This window comes from Marmota flaviventris, chromosome 9 (genome assembly GCF_047511675.1).
Source record: "Marmota flaviventris isolate mMarFla1 chromosome 9, mMarFla1.hap1, whole genome shotgun sequence".
Lineage (NCBI taxonomy): Eukaryota > Metazoa > Chordata > Mammalia > Rodentia > Sciuridae > Marmota > Marmota flaviventris.
Window position 1 is genome coordinate 53524020 of NC_092506.1, and position 16055 is coordinate 53540074.

The window sequence follows — 16055 nt, forward strand, 5'->3', positions numbered from 1 at the left end:
TTAATATGGTCCCAATAGTCCAAACTATTATTCCCAACCTTTCATAAGAAACTATGCATACTATTAAGTGATTTCCTTTCTATCCATTTAATACAGTGTCTCATTTCCACCTTTGCATCTTTCTTTGTTCATACTACTCACTTCAGTGTGACATGCCTTCCTCTTCAAATGCTCTTTGTGCTCCTTCAACAGACAAGCAACTCCTGAGAATCTATGCTCCTGAAGGCCACCAAATTCAAGTATCTCCATGAATTTTCTTAGAAATGCATCAGTCCACACAGATCCCTTCTGAATACCTGTGTTCCATAAACACTGCCTAAAAGAAACCTGGACTTCTAGTATTGTAGCAGCCTCCTATACTTCCCACTTGAAAATGCCTATCAAATTCCCTCCTGCTAAGATTTTAAAACAGGAGAGACTTGCGCCTCCTCAATGACAACTGACAGCTTATCACTGTTATTCTCTCTGATTTTAGTCACTCACTTACCAGAACTACAACAACTGGCATTCTGACAGAGGTTGGAGCAACAGCTGGAACATTCCTTAGCAGGAAGATGGGCAGCTAGTGGGAACACAAGAAAACACCAGCACCAGTGCTGTAAATGGTATATTTTCTCTACTGCTCAGAACAACAGCAGCAGTTTATCAGCTACTTTGAAATGGGAACCAAAAATGGTATTGGAGGCTAACTACAACTTCTAGATTTGGAGGTATCACAAAGGCATCTGTGTAGCTGTTAGGACTGGAAATAAAATCACCATCATAGAATTTAAAAGGCCTTCCTCATAATTTTTCCACATCAAGACTTTCAATTGCCTACCAATTTTACTACTGTTACCATATGCTTAAAGGAAAGCCCCTTCAACATTTCACTTAGCACTGTTAGTGCTATACCTCAACTTACAAGGTTAGGTTTTTTTTTTTTTTTTCTGATTCCTAAACCCATATCTAAAATGATTCCTTAACCAGAAATATTTCTGATACTAATTACCTTACATGATTTATAATATGCTTAAATATGCAAACAATGAAATAGCTAAGTATGAATCCTTCAATACACATAGCTTTAAAAGGAGCCAGGTGTGGGAGGCACAGACTGCCATCCCAGCTACTCAGAAGGTTGAGGCAGGAGGATCCCAAATTTGAGGCCAACCTGGGCAACTTAGCGAGACTCTATCTTAAAGAAGAATAAAATACAGCTAGGATTTAACTCAGTGGCAGAGTGCTTGCCTAGCATTTACAAGGCCCTATTACCACAAAAAATAAAAAAATTTTTTAAAAAAATTAATTAATTAAAATTACCATTTAGTTCACTAATTTCATGAGCTATGTCAAATATAATTTTACATTTTCAAATTGGTATGTAAAATTTCAAAACTCTTCCTACTTCTTGAAATTCCATGAGAAAGACACTTACTCATAATTTTTCACCAATTGATAAAGGCAAAGGAGAATTCCTAGCCAACAAGCACTGTTATCAGATTGAAGATAAAAGCCAATCTTGTCCACAATGGCAGTCCAGCGGCTTGGATAATCATGCTTGATGATGTGATGAATGCATGTAGTGAGCTGTACCCTGTAAGTAAAAAATATATATAGTAAGAAGGAAGAAATACTAACAGATAAAATTTCACTGACTCATAAAGGGAAAATGGGCTATTCAGATAATACCTAATTTCAAATAATCTACCTGATGTTTGTCTATACATCCAATACAAATAATTCAAAATACTAATTCAAAATAAATCATTCAGCAAAACCTACTATTCCTACCAACTTAAAAGAAACTGAATAATTGTTATGAGTGCAGATTTTTTTAAATCCCTGAAACTAGTAAGTATCATTTAAGAACAACCACACTTGTTATAAATTTTGCAAAATATAAATATGTAAGAGCTTTCAGCGGGTATAGCCCATGGTAGAGTGTCTCCTTAGCATGTGGGAGGCCCTAGGTTCACTCCAGAACCTCAATAAAATAATAAATAGAAAAGAGTTTTCAAATATTGAAAGACTACACAATATAAAGTATATGAGCTGGGTATGGTGATGCACCTATAATCCCAGCGACTTGGGAGGCTGAGGCAGGAGGATCGAAATCTGGAGGCTAGCCTCAGCAACATAGTGAGACTATGTCTCAAAAAAATAAAAAGGGCTGGGGATGTGGCTCAATAGTTAAGACCCCTGAGTTCAGTCACCAGTACCAAAATACTATATGTATGTACATACATATAGTATATGACAGCATTTCACAGTTTTGTTTTTTATTTGTTTGTTTGTTTTTTGGTACTGGGAATTAAACCAAGGACAGTCAACCACTAAATTACATCGTCAGCCCTTTTTTGTATTTTATTTAGAGAAAGGGTCTGGCTAAGTTGTTGAGGCTGGCTTTTAAACTCAGGACCCTCCTTGCCTCAGCCTCCCAAGCCACTGGTATTACAGGGATACACCACCATACCCGGCCATTTCATCTGACAACAGGATGTTTTCCAAGTTTTACGATTGTAATATTTAACTGTAGTAAGAAAATTAATCAAAGACACTGTCGTATAAAAACATTTTTTGGATAAGTTTTCTGCTATAAAAATTGCAGGTTTGCAGGCTGGGGTTATGGCTCAGCAGTAGAACGCTCGCCTCGCACGTGAAAGGCCCTGGGTTTGATCCTCAGCACCACATATAAATAAATACAATAAAGTTAAAAAAAAAAAAAAAAAAGTAGGTTTGCGTATTCTAAATAGACACACCCCCGCCAAAAAAAAGAACCTGAAAATTACATACCTGATAAGCTCAGGAGAGTGAATGATGGCTTCTACAATATTTTCTCGAATGCAGTGTCGATCTTCTTCTGGAATAGTGTAAGGGGATATATCCCCTGGTACTGTTTCTCGATCAGGCCAATACTGTGTTATCATATTTTTCAAATAGATAACACCTAAAATATGGATCAGTTTGACAAAAGAATATTTACTATGAAAGCAATGTTAATGTCCTTTTACAAAGTCCATTCCTCAATTATTTCTTCCAAATCATTTTTAGTTACAAACATAAAACAAACAAAAAAAATTTGTATTACAAACAAAATACTACAATCAATATTGGGTTTTTGTTGTTGTTGTTGTTGTTTTTTGGTGGTACAAGGGATTGAACTCAAGGGTACTTTACCAATGAGGTATATCCCGAGTCCTAGACATTTTATTTTGAGACAGGGTCTCCCTCAAGTTGCCCAGGCTGGCCTCAGCCTCCCAAACAGCAGGAATTATAGGCATATACTACTGTATCCAGCTTTTTTCAAGTATGTTAAAAGTTAATAATCAAAAAACAAAATTAACTCTCATTTACAGCAATTACTACTCAGTGACAGCAATAACCAACATAATTGAACACTAAATCTAAGAGAACCTGGCAAATAAACACTAGAAGCAAAACGGTTATTTTGGGGGGGAGGGGGTTACTGGGAATTGAATGCTGGGTACCATTGAGCAATGTCCCCAGCCCGTTTAATATTTTATTTTGAGATAGGGTCTCATTAAGTTGTTTAGGATCCTGCTGAGTTGCTGAGGCTGGCATTGAATTTGTTGTCTTCCTGCCTCTGCCTCCTGAGGGGCTGGGATTACAGGCTTGTGCCACCATGCCCGGCAATAATCAGTTTTCTATAGAATAGTTAAACTAATTTTAACAGTTTTCTAACCAAGAAAAACCTGAAGACAGAAGTATCTCACACTAAAATAATTTCTAAAATAATCTCACAAAGGTGATAAAAAATAAATGTATATCAAAGAAAAATCATAGTAGTGGGGCTGGGGATGTGGCTCAAGCGGTAGTGCGCTCGCCTGGCATGAGTGCGGCCTGGGTTCGATCCTCAGCACCACATACAAAGATATTGTGTCCTCCGAAAACTAAAAAATAAATATTAAAAAATTCTCTCTCTCTCTCTCTCCTCTCTCCCTCTCTCTTTAAAAAAAAAAAAAAAGAAAAATCATAGTATATAAAGGTTCTTAAATCTATAAATCCCAAGTGTTTCAATCACACAGCACTTCAAATTCATTTTGGGGGATGGGGTACTGGGGATTAAAGTTATGGGCACTGGACCATGCAGCCACATCCCCAGCCCTATTTGTATTTTATTTAGAGACAGAGTTTCACTGAGTTGTTTAGCACCTCACTTCTGCTAAAGCTGGCTTTGAACTCACAATTTTCCTGTCTTGGCCTCCAGAACCACTAGGATTACAGGTGAGTGCTACCTGTAATTTAAATTCATGTTATTTTATGGGAGAATTTGCTATGCTCAAAAATGACAGATCACAGATGCCATAGTGCATGCCTGCAGCTCCAAGACTTGGGAGGCTCAGGCAAGAGGATAACAAGTTTGAGGCCAGCCTGGAGAACTTAGCAAGATCCTGTCTCAAGACAAAAATGTTTTTAAAAAGGGGTATGGATATAACACTTGCCCAGCATGCACAAAGCCCTGGGTTCAACCTCCTAGTACAGGAGGGAAAAAAAAAAGAGATTACAATTTCTTGTCAACTATTATATATTACTACCTTTGTACATTGCTATTTGATGAAATGACCAAACTGATGTGGGAAAATTTAGGTGGTGGTGGTGGTGTTTTTAACCCAGCCCTTAAGCCAGGGAGGCTAGTGGGGTATGGACCACAAAAGTAGAAGAGATACAGCAAGGGAAATTATTCATACTTAATTAATTCCTAAATTCTGGTTCTTTGATCAGCAATTTTTTTTTTTTTTTTTTTGAGGTAGTAGTGGGGATTGAAACCAGGGCCTTGGGCAGCACTCTACCAACTGAGCAATTCTTATTGGAAGTCCTGCACACATTGGAACAAGGACAATTGACATTACTAGCATTTTTTAAAAAGTATTTTTTAGTTGCAAATGGACACGATACATTTATTTCATTTATTTATATTTATGTGGTGCTGAGGATTGAACTATGTGCCTCACACATGTCGAGTAAGCACTCTACCAATAGTAAGCCTGAAGCCCTAGTTTCAATCCCCAACATCACCAAAAAATATAAATCAATCAATCAATCAATCAATCTTTTGAAATTGATACCAAATATCAAGACACTTGCTGTTTATTGAGGGCAAATTTGTTTTCAGGAAAATCATGAAGGGCCACCCCAAAATATTTCTGCTATTCAATTTACAAACCTTTAAACAATATCTTTACAATCAAGAAAATAATTCAGGAAACGTACCTGCCTGTCTTACAGGTAAATCCAGTTGTTCTGACATAGTAATTTGGAGCAATGTTGAAACAAAATTCAGAGACTTGTGTGCCTACAAACAAATGGGGGAAAAATAAACTTTTTAAAGTTTCTATAAATAAATATAATTTAAAATAACAGATCCAAAGAACTTTAATACTCTTCCATTGCTTGGCTTGTACAAAGGACTTTGTCACCTGATCCCAGATTTATTGCCCATCACTCTCCTATACTGAACTTGAACATATAATGACAAATCCTAAAAATGTTTGTATGTTTGCATTTGTCTGCACTGCCCTTTCCATTTCTCTCAACTAGCATTCTTAACCTACATTGGTAGGAGCAGCTCAAAAACAATATGATCTGTGATGATATCTACTTCTACTTTTCAGTAATAATTTCTTTGTATACATGTTCTGTTAAGTAGCTAGATACATCCTAAGTCAATAAAAATGAATAATGAGTAGATTGGGATGATTCCAAGGTGCTAATAATGTTTATTTCCTGATCTGGTTGCTGTTTTATATAAGTGTGCTGTTTGTGAAAACTGTATCCTTATAAACACTTTTCTGTACATTTTATATTTCAATGGAAGAGGGAAAACCAATAGCTTTAACATAATAACAGTAGAATAAAAACTATATGATCATACTTAAATAAATATATGATAAGCAATGCAACCCACAGAAAAGACTGAAACTAAAACACACCAAAAATGCTAAAACCAGTTATCATTGAGTAATAAGAGCTACTCCTTACACATTTTCTATTTTCCAAGTTTTATATTACAATACTGAACACTCAAGTTAAATTACTTCTTGTATGTTTTGCCATTTAATTCCCCTCCATTCTAACAAAATCACCACCTATAAATGTCATCTCTTTTCAGCCTAAGTTTTAGTATTTTTGTGCAGGTGTTCACATGAAATATACTGATTTTTATTTTAATTTCCTCTTTAAAGACTTTCCCCAAAAACATTCTGCAAACACATTCTCACAGAGAATTTTATTGTTGAATACAAAAAAAATTTACTCCACATTAACATCTAGAGTGATAATTATATAGTCTGAAAATTATACAGTTACATGTTCTTGGTGCAGGACATTATGCAAGAAGCTGAGATTACAGGACTGAATATTACACTCAAGTTCCATGACCTCATAGAAACATATAGTGTACTGAAGGAATATAAAATAATCAAACAGCTAATGGAAGAAGTAGTAGACACTACAGAAGATTCAAGTAGATGAAGGGCAGGTACTAACCCCTTTCCTTTACTCCAACTAGATCATCAACACAGTAAATAACTGTCTTTAGAAACCTTTCATCAGCACCATTTATCACACCACTCTTGATCTCTCTCCGCAGGCTTTCTTTGCTGATTTCCCATTCTGTTTAATCTATAAATGCTAGAACTTACCAAGACCCAGTCCTATGCCATCTTTTCCAGTCTCCAGCTGATCTCATCTAATTTCTGTCTTTAAATACTATCTATATAACCGGGCATGGGGTGCACACCAATTAACCCCAGCGGCTCAGAAGGCTGAGGCAGGAGGATCACAAGTTCAATGCCAGCCTCAGCAACTTAGCAAGACCTTGTCTCTAAATAAAATATAAAAAGGGCTGGGAATATGGCTTAGTGGTTAAACATCACTACTGAATTCAATACTTTCATACCAAAAGACAATGAAAAATAAAAAAATAACGCACGTGTGTGTGTGTGTATATATATATATAATTTATATTTACATACATTATTTCCAACCCAGATCATTATAAAAGACTTATCTACTACACATTCCTATTTCAGTATCTAAAGCATCGTTTCTCCCATAAACTTCTATGCTACTGTATATACTAACTCTCTTAACTTCCATCATCACCATCCTTGGCAATCCTCACACTTTCCTCTCCTACTCCCAATTTAACACATCCAGTCCTAATTCTAAAACGTACATTTTTAAAATATACCCACTTTCTTCATTCCCATCGATACCAACCTAGTCCAAGTAACTACCATCCTTTCATTTATTTATTTATTTTTGTGATGATGGCAATCAATCAAACCCAGAACTGGAACCTTGCACATGCTAGGCAAAAGCTGTACCACTAAACTATACCCCATCTCATATCCCTCTTAAATTAACTATTCTCACTCCTAACCATTCTCCATTTATCAGCCAACCAGATTTAAACATAATCCTAGACTCTAAGCATGAGGATTCCATGTTCAAGGTCGGCCTGGGCAATTTAGCAACACCCTGTCTTAAAATAAAATATAAAACGGGTTGCTGAGGGGCTGGGATTGTGGCTCAGCGGTAGAGAACTCGCCTAGCACAGGCGGGACCTGGGTTCGATTCTCAGTACCATATAAAAATAAAGGCATTGTGTTGTGTCCATCTACACCTAAAAAAAAATTTTTTTAAAGGGCTGTCAATGTATTTCAGTGGTAAAGCATCCCTGGGTACAGCAAAAATAGGGCTGGGGTTGTGACTCAGTGGTAGAGTGCTCGCCTAGCATGCGTGAGACACTGGGTTCAATCCTCTGCACCACATAAAAATGAAATAAAGATATTGTATGTTCACTTACAACTAAAAAATAAATATTTTTTAAAAGTACAGCAAAATAATGAATTAACTGAAAATAAGATTGTAAATTAATCTCTTTTAAAAACATTCTATTACAATTTTTGATGCCCTTAAAGAAGATATTTCGCCCCCTTCGTCAGGCTCATTTAAAAAACTCTCTCTCCAGGGCTGTGGTTGTGGCTCAAGTGGTAGAGTGCTTGCCTAGCACGTGTGAGGCACTGGGTTCAATCCTCAGCACCACATAAAAATAAAATAAAGATATTGTATCTACCTAAAACTAAAAAATAAAATTGTTTAAAATAAATAAATAAATAAAAATAAAAAAATAAAAAACTTTCTCTGGCTATTCTGGGTCTCTAATTTTTCCAAACGAATCTCACAATTGCTTTTTCTATTTCAATGAAGAATGACATTGGGATTTTAAAAGGAATTGCATTAAATTTGTGTAAAAACGCTTTGGGTAGTAATGGCCATTTTGATAATATTAATTTTGCCTATCCAAGAACATGGGAGATCTTTCCATCTTCTAAGATCTTCTTCCATTTCTTTTAGTGTTCTGTAGATTTCATTGTAGAGATCTTTCACTTCTTTTGTTAGATTGATTCCCAAGTATTTTTTTAAATACTTTTTTAAATAGTTGGACACCATACCTTTATTTTACTTATTTATTTTTATGTGGTGCTAAGGATAGAACCCAGCACCTCACACATGCTAGGCAAGCATTCTACCACTGAGCCACAACTTCAGCCCCGATTCCCAAGTATTTTCATTTTTTTGAAGATTTATTTTTTAAGAGACTTAGAACAGCCAAACTAATCCTTAGCAAGAAGAGTGAAGCAGGTGGCATCACAATACCAGACCTTAAACTGTACTACAGAGCTACAGTAACAAAAACAGCATGGTACTGGCACAAAAATAGACATGTAGACCAATAGTACAGAAGACAGAGACAAACCCCGCATATACAGTTATCTCATATTAGACAAAGGCACCAAAAATAAACATTGGAGAAAAGATACCCTCTTTAACAAATGGTGCTGGGGAAAATGGAAATCTATATGTTGCAAAATGAAATTAAACTCCTATCTCTCACCCTGCACAAAACTCAACTCAAAATGGATCAAGGACCTACAAATTAGACCAGACACTCTGACCTAATAGAAGAAAAAGTAGGACCAAATCCAATCATGTCAGGTTAGGACCTGACTTCCTTAACAAGACTCCTAAAGCACAAGAAATAAATTCAAGAATCAATATATGGGGGCTGTGGCTGTGGCTGTGGCTGAATGGCAGAGCACTTGCCTAGCACATGTGAGGCACTGGGTTCAATCTTCAGCAACACATAAAAATAAACAAATAAAATAAAAGCATTCTGTCCATCTACTAAATACTAATAGTAGTAGTAATAATAATAATAATAATGGAGGACAACTCCTTTGAATCACTTTTTAAAAAAGAATCAATATATGGGATGGATTCAAATTAAAAAGCTTCTTCTCAGCAAAGGAAACAATGTGAAGAAAGAACCTACAGAATGGGAAAAAAAACTTTACCACAAGCACCTCAGGTAGAGCACTAATCTCCAGAATATACAAAGAACTCAAAAACGTAACACCAGGGGCTGGGGTTGTGACTCGGTGGCAGAGTGCATGCCTCACACACATGTGAGGCACTGAGTTCCATCCTCAGCACCACATAAAAATAAACAAAATAAAGATATTGCGTCCATCTATAAGTAAAAAATATTTCTAAAAAATAGCACCAAAAAAATACAAATAATCCAATTAATAAATGAGTTAAGGGACTGAACAGACACTTCCAGGAGATATACAACTGATCAACAAATATATGAAAAAGTGTTCAACATCTCAGAAATGCAACTCAAAACTACATTGAGATTCTACCTCACTCCAGTCAGAATGGCAGTTATCAAGATTACAAGTAGCAATAAACGTTGGCAAGAATGTAGGGGAAAAGGTACACTCATAATATTGCTGGTGGGACTGCAAATTGGTGCAGCCACTCTGGAAAGCAGTATGGAGATAGATTCCTTAGAAAACCTGGAATGGAACCACCATTTGACCCAGCTATCCCAATCTTCAGCATATACCCAAAAGACTTAAATCAGCATACCACAGTGAAGCAGCCACATTAATATTTACAGCAACTCAATTCACAATAGCTAAACTATGGAACTAACCTAGATGCTCTTCAACAGATGAATGGATAAAGAAAATGTGGTATGTGTACATAGTGAAATATTGCTCAGCCTTAAAGAAGAATGAAATTATGGCATTTGCAGGTAAATGGATGGAGTTGAAGAATATCATGCTAAGTGAAATAAGCCAATTCACAAAAAAAAAAAAACAAAGGCCAAATGACATGCAGATAATAATCCATAATGGGATCAAGGCGGGGCACTAGGGAAGAATGAAGGAACTATGGATTGAACAGAGGAGAGTGAGTGAGAAGGATGATGGAATGAAACAGACATTATTACCCTATGTACGGGTATGACTGCATGAAAAGTGTGAGTCTGTATCATGTACAGCCAGAGAAATAAGAAGTTGTACTCCATTTGTGTACAATGAGTTGAAGTACATTCTGTTGTAGTATATAACTAATTAGAATAAATTTTAAAATTAAAAAAAAAAAAAACTTTCTCTGGGAATAGAAAAGACAGTACAATTAATCGAACATATCTTTCCTATCCTTATATATGAATACACAACCACTGTAACTCCACATCATATACAACTGCAATAATGGGATCCTAACTGAAACAAATTATACTTAAGAATCTATATGTGGGGCTGGGGATGTGGCTTAAGCGTTAGCGCAATCACCTGGCATGCGTTCAGCCCCAGTTCGATCCTCAGCACCACATACAAAGATGTTGTGTCCGCCGAAAACTAAAAAATAAATATTAAAAAATTCTCTCTCTCTCTCTCTAAAAAAAAAAAGAATCTATATATGTATAATATGTCAAAAAACACTCTACTGTCATGTTTATCTAGAAAGAACAAATAAAAAATAAAAATAAGTAAAATAAAATAATAAAAAAGCTTTTCCCCTGCCCTTACTTTACCATCCTTCTCCGGGTTCTTTCAATAATAAATGTCACCCCATTTCAGAGTCTTTGTACATACTGTGAGTTTCTACTTACAACATTCTACTCTCCCCTTGCTTCAGCAGAGTTAACTGCTTCCCAATGTCCCACTCTATGTCTCAGTTTAAACATTATTTCCTTAAAGAAGTCTTTCCTATCTAATCACTCAAGTTAAAGTAAGACTCCCTTAGAATGCTCATAATTTTAACTATTTTTTCTTCAAAACACTTATTACATATTTGTAACTACCATATTTGTAACCCACACCAGTTTTATCCCTTTTTCTACCATTAACTAGACTTTAAGTTCGATCAAATAGGGACCATACTGTTTATATACCTAATCCTCATTATGATGCATGGCATTTCAGACAGTCAAACTATTTACTGAATAAATTGAAAGAGACAAGAAATAAATGCCTTGAAAGAAGACATGATTGCCTAGGAGCATAGTAGAGTGTGAAAAGATATTTATACTTAAGGGATAGATAGAAAGACCTATAACGAACACCACTATCCATACTATTACTAATGTAATTTTAGGCCATTTATAATATATAGTCTCCAATATCAAACTGGGAGCTTCTGGAATGGACTGCTGCAATCAGATAGTCCTGGGTGTAATTCTAAGTAATGACATTTCCTATATTGTTAAGCCTTGAGAAAGCTAATTCAGAAAATCTGTCTCAATTACAAAATGTGTACTAAAATTCACTACATAGAATGTTTGTAAGAAGTAAATAAAAAAGACCCAGAAAATATTTTAACAAATTATGAAGATATAACAGGCTGGGATTGCTCTCAGTGGTAGAGCACTTGCATACCATGTGCAAGGCCCAAGGTTCAATCCTCAACACCAACAAAAACAACAAACCAGCAAAACACCACATAACAAATGTGTATGTTCTATATATCCATACTCAGTAGGAGTTCATCTTTCTTAAAGAGTATGATCTAACATTAGAAAGATGTAAACTGAATGTAGCCAAGTTACTCATTAGTTCTTTAAATCATCCATAAAACACAGCACATGTGGCTTTGTGTATTTAAACAATCTCTTTTGAGGTCCCAATGCTGAAGTTTGTCCTTCAGACTTGAAACAGATTACTTTCTATGATAAGTCCTGAGGAAGGCTGGGCATGGTGATGCAAACCTGTAATCAAGGGGCTTGAGAGATTGAGGCAGAAGGAATGTGAGTTCAAACCCAACCTCAGCAACTTTGGGAGGCCCTATCTCTAATAAAAAATAAATAAAAAGGGATGGGGATGTGGCTCGATAGTTAAGCACCCCTGGGTTCAATCTCTGATACCAAAAAAAAAAAAAAGTCCTGATGAAGTTGTTGGTTTATAATTAGGAGTCATGTTAAACCAACATAATCCATCACAATCACCACTATTTTTGTTTGTCTTACGTATACAAAGGTACATTATTTGAGTTAAAAGTAGCATATGCTACCCACTGTATCTTCCTACAGCATAACTGGTACTCTCTTCTTAAGATTTTAATATAAAAAAAAAAAGACAGATACTGTGTCAAGCACCTTTTTTTTCTTCTTCTTCACAATGTTTACAGTTTAATATGCTGTCAATGTGTCAAGAAGCTTTGGGGTAAATAAAATAACAGAATGTCCCAGTTACTTGGGAGACTACAGCAGAAGACCCCCTTGAGCCCAGGAGTTCACTTGAGCACAGTTTGCAGCCATCCTGGACATGAAATAAAAAAGATCACAAAAGGTACTTCAAGGAAACCAAGGCAAAACATTATTATCATCAAGGAAAACAACATGATAACAAAGGCAGAGAGACAAAAAAGTAGTTTAGGATTAAGTAGATAAAATGTGAAGTTTTGGGGCTGGGCTATGGTAGAGCACTTGACCCTGGATTCAATCGCTAGTATCACCTAAAATAAAAGAAAGAAAAAAGGAAGAACTTTTAAACTCCCCCCATTGGTATAAACAAAATCAAAAAGGAAAATAAAAATATCTGTAACATCTTAGGAACAGAGTTCATTACTCCAAAAAAAAAATGAACAACAAATATGTGCAAATTTCAGCCAGGCCAGCTAGGCTCAGTGGTTAAGCACCCCTGGGTTTAATCCCTGGCTGGGGGCGGGGGGAGGGGAGATCAGCCCTGGGGACCATGGTGGGTGACTATAATCCCACTGATTCAGGAGGCTGAGTTAGGAGGATGGGAAGTTCCTATTCAAGGTCAGCCTTAAGAACTTAGCAAGACTCTTTCTTTCTCAAAATAAAATATAAAGGACTGGGGAATATATCAGTGGTAAAATGCTCCAGGTTCAATTCCTGGTACCAAAAGGAAAAGGAAAAAAAAAAAATTGTAAACTTCACAACAATTAGTATTAGTAGACAATAGTCAATCCTATGCCAAAACAATATATGAAATATGACAAAGCACTGATAAGGATATAAAAAGATGGAATATTCTTACAATGCTAATGGTGTAGAAAATGGTGCCATTTTGGAAAACTGACAGTTTCTAACATGCACTACCTAATAACCTAGCAATTTTACCCTTATAGCATACATATAAGAGAAATGAGTCCTTATATCCATAATATTCAACCATTAACAAGTGAAAGAATGAACCAAACCATGGAACGTTCATAATAAAATACTATACAGTAATTAAAAAATGAAGTAAAACCAACCTACAAAATCAACCAGTAACACTCATCTTCAAAACATGTTGAGGGGGTCTGAGGCTGTAGATCAGTGGTAGAGTGCTTGCTTAGCATGTGCGAGGCACTGGGTTCAATCCTTAGCATCACATAAAAATAAACAAAGACATGCTGTACACCTACAGCTATGAAAAAAATTAAAAATAAACAACATGCATTGAGGGCTGGGGATGAAGATAAGTGACAGAGTACTTGCCTAAGTGTGGAGGCCTTGGGCTCAATCCCTGGTGTGTGTGTACACACACACACACACACACACACAGTTGAAAAAGAAGTCAAACTCCTTAAATACATTCCATGTGATTCTATTTATATGAAATTCAAGGACAGGCAAATTTAAACCATAGTAACAGAAATCAGAATAATAGTAACCTGGAGAAGGAAAGGTACTCAATAAGAAGATTACCAAGGAAACTTTCTAGGCTAATGAAAATATTATTTACATGTTGGTCTGGGTAATGACTACCCTGGTAAAATAACTAGGCAAAAAGTGAATGACCTATACAGTTATTTTAGCTTTGTACTACATGCAAATTACTCTGATTTGAAAAAAAAAAAAAAAAACCTATTATTCCATGGACATTAACAGCATTAACAATTAGTAAAAGAGAAATAGCGATCATGCTACCATGGGTATGGATCTTGAAAATGTACACTATGTAAAAGAAGCCAGTCACAAAAGACTACATATTATATGATTTCAATTATATGAAATGTCCAGAATAGGCAAATCTATATGGACAGAAAGCCTGGATTACCTAGGGCAGGAGTGTGTGGGGGGCATAATGAGAAGTGACTGTTAATTGGTATGGATTTTCTTTTTAGAACACTGAGGAAAGTGTTCTAAAGAATGTGATGATGTTTGCATAATTCTGTGACTATACTAAAAATCACTGAATTGCATACTTTAAATGAGTGAATTCAATAGTTAGTCTTTAAAAATCAACAACACTGGGGCTGGGGTTGTAGCTCAGTGGTAGAGTACTTGCCTTGCATGCGTGAGGCCCTGGGTTCAATCCTCAACACCCCATAATAAATAAATAAATAGATAGATAGATAGATAGATTTTTGTCCATCTACAATTAAAAACAATATTTAAAAATAAATCAACAGGGCTGGGGATGTGGCTCAAGCGGTAGCGCGCTCGCCTGGCATGCGTGCGGCCCGGGTTCGATCCTCAGCACCACATACAAACAAAGATGTTGTGTCCGCCGAGAATTAAAAAATAGATATTAAAAAATTCTCTCTCGGGCTGGGGATGTGGCTCAAGCGGTAGCGCGCCCTCCTGGCATGCGTGCGGCCTGGGTTGGATCCTCAGCACCACATACAAAACAAAGATGTTGTGTCCGCCAAGAACTAAAAAATAAATATTAAAAATTCTCTCTCTCTCTCTCTCTCTCTCCCTCCCTCTCTCACTCTATCTTAAAAAAAAAAAAAAATTCTCTCTCTCTCCCCCCCACTCTTTCTTTAACAAAATAAATAAATAAATAAATCAACAACACTCAACAATAAAAATAAGCACTTATTACTTTATTAATGCTATACTGCCTTGAAAAATACAGGTATAAATTCAAAAGCGCCTTTTGTCTTTCAAGCAACTGAGCTAGTCTTACAGTAAAAAGAAAATTTCTGTAAGAGGGGTTAGCACAAATAACCTCAACCTGGGACATCTATCTACCTTTTCCATACAAATTTCCATCCATTTGAAATTCCTAAGGCAGAAGAAGCACTGCATTCTCTCAAAGTTAATGATAGAAATGAGAGAAATAAATATTGGATAATCAAAAGTAAAATTGAGACAGAAAGTAGATTAGTGATTGCCTGAGACTGGGATGGGGGATAAATAACAAAATGGCATAAGGGATATTATTGGGGTGATGGTTATACAACTCAGTCTACTAAAAATAACTAAATATGGCAGGCATGATGACACACACCTGTGATCTCAGCAACTCAGGAAGCTGTGGCTAAAAGATCACAAGTTCAAGGCCAGTCTCAGCAATTTAATGATGCTTTGTCTCAAAACAAAAAATAAAAAGGACTGGGAATGTAATTCAGTGGAACAGAACTTAACCTAGCATGCATAAAGCTCTGAGTTCAATCCCCAGGACTGGGGGGATGGGGTGCATGTGGGGTGTGAATCACTGATTGTCACTTAAAACAGGTGAATTTTATGATATACAAATAACAAAAGGCCAAAATCTATATATAAAAGACATACATTAACTCTCCAAATTAGGAAAAACTGTTATTCTAAGAGCATTGATCTCTAACAACTTACTTTTTTAGAAAATTCTTCTTTAGTTGTTGATGGACCTTTATTTATTTATATGCAGTGCTGAGAATCGAACCCATTGACTCACACATGTCAAGCAAACACTCTACCACTGTGCCACAACCCCAGCCAAATCTCTTAACAACTTTCTGACATTCCTGAG

The 16055-nt window shown here is 36.0% G+C and overlaps 1 protein-coding gene across 1 annotated transcript in view; it reads right to left on the reverse strand.

Annotated features, from left to right (window-relative positions):
* The window catches only part of Ipo7 (importin 7), a 58773-nt gene that overhangs the window by 33533 nt on the left and 9185 nt on the right, over positions 1-16055 (reverse strand). Inside the window, exons 2-4 of the mRNA XM_027942323.3 lie at positions 5215-5296; positions 2776-2929; positions 1418-1576 (exon numbers count right to left, since the gene is read on the reverse strand). Coding sequence (XP_027798124.1) covers positions 1418-1576; positions 2776-2929; positions 5215-5296 — 395 coding nt within the window. The remainder of the gene's footprint in view (positions 1-1417; positions 1577-2775; positions 2930-5214; positions 5297-16055) is intronic.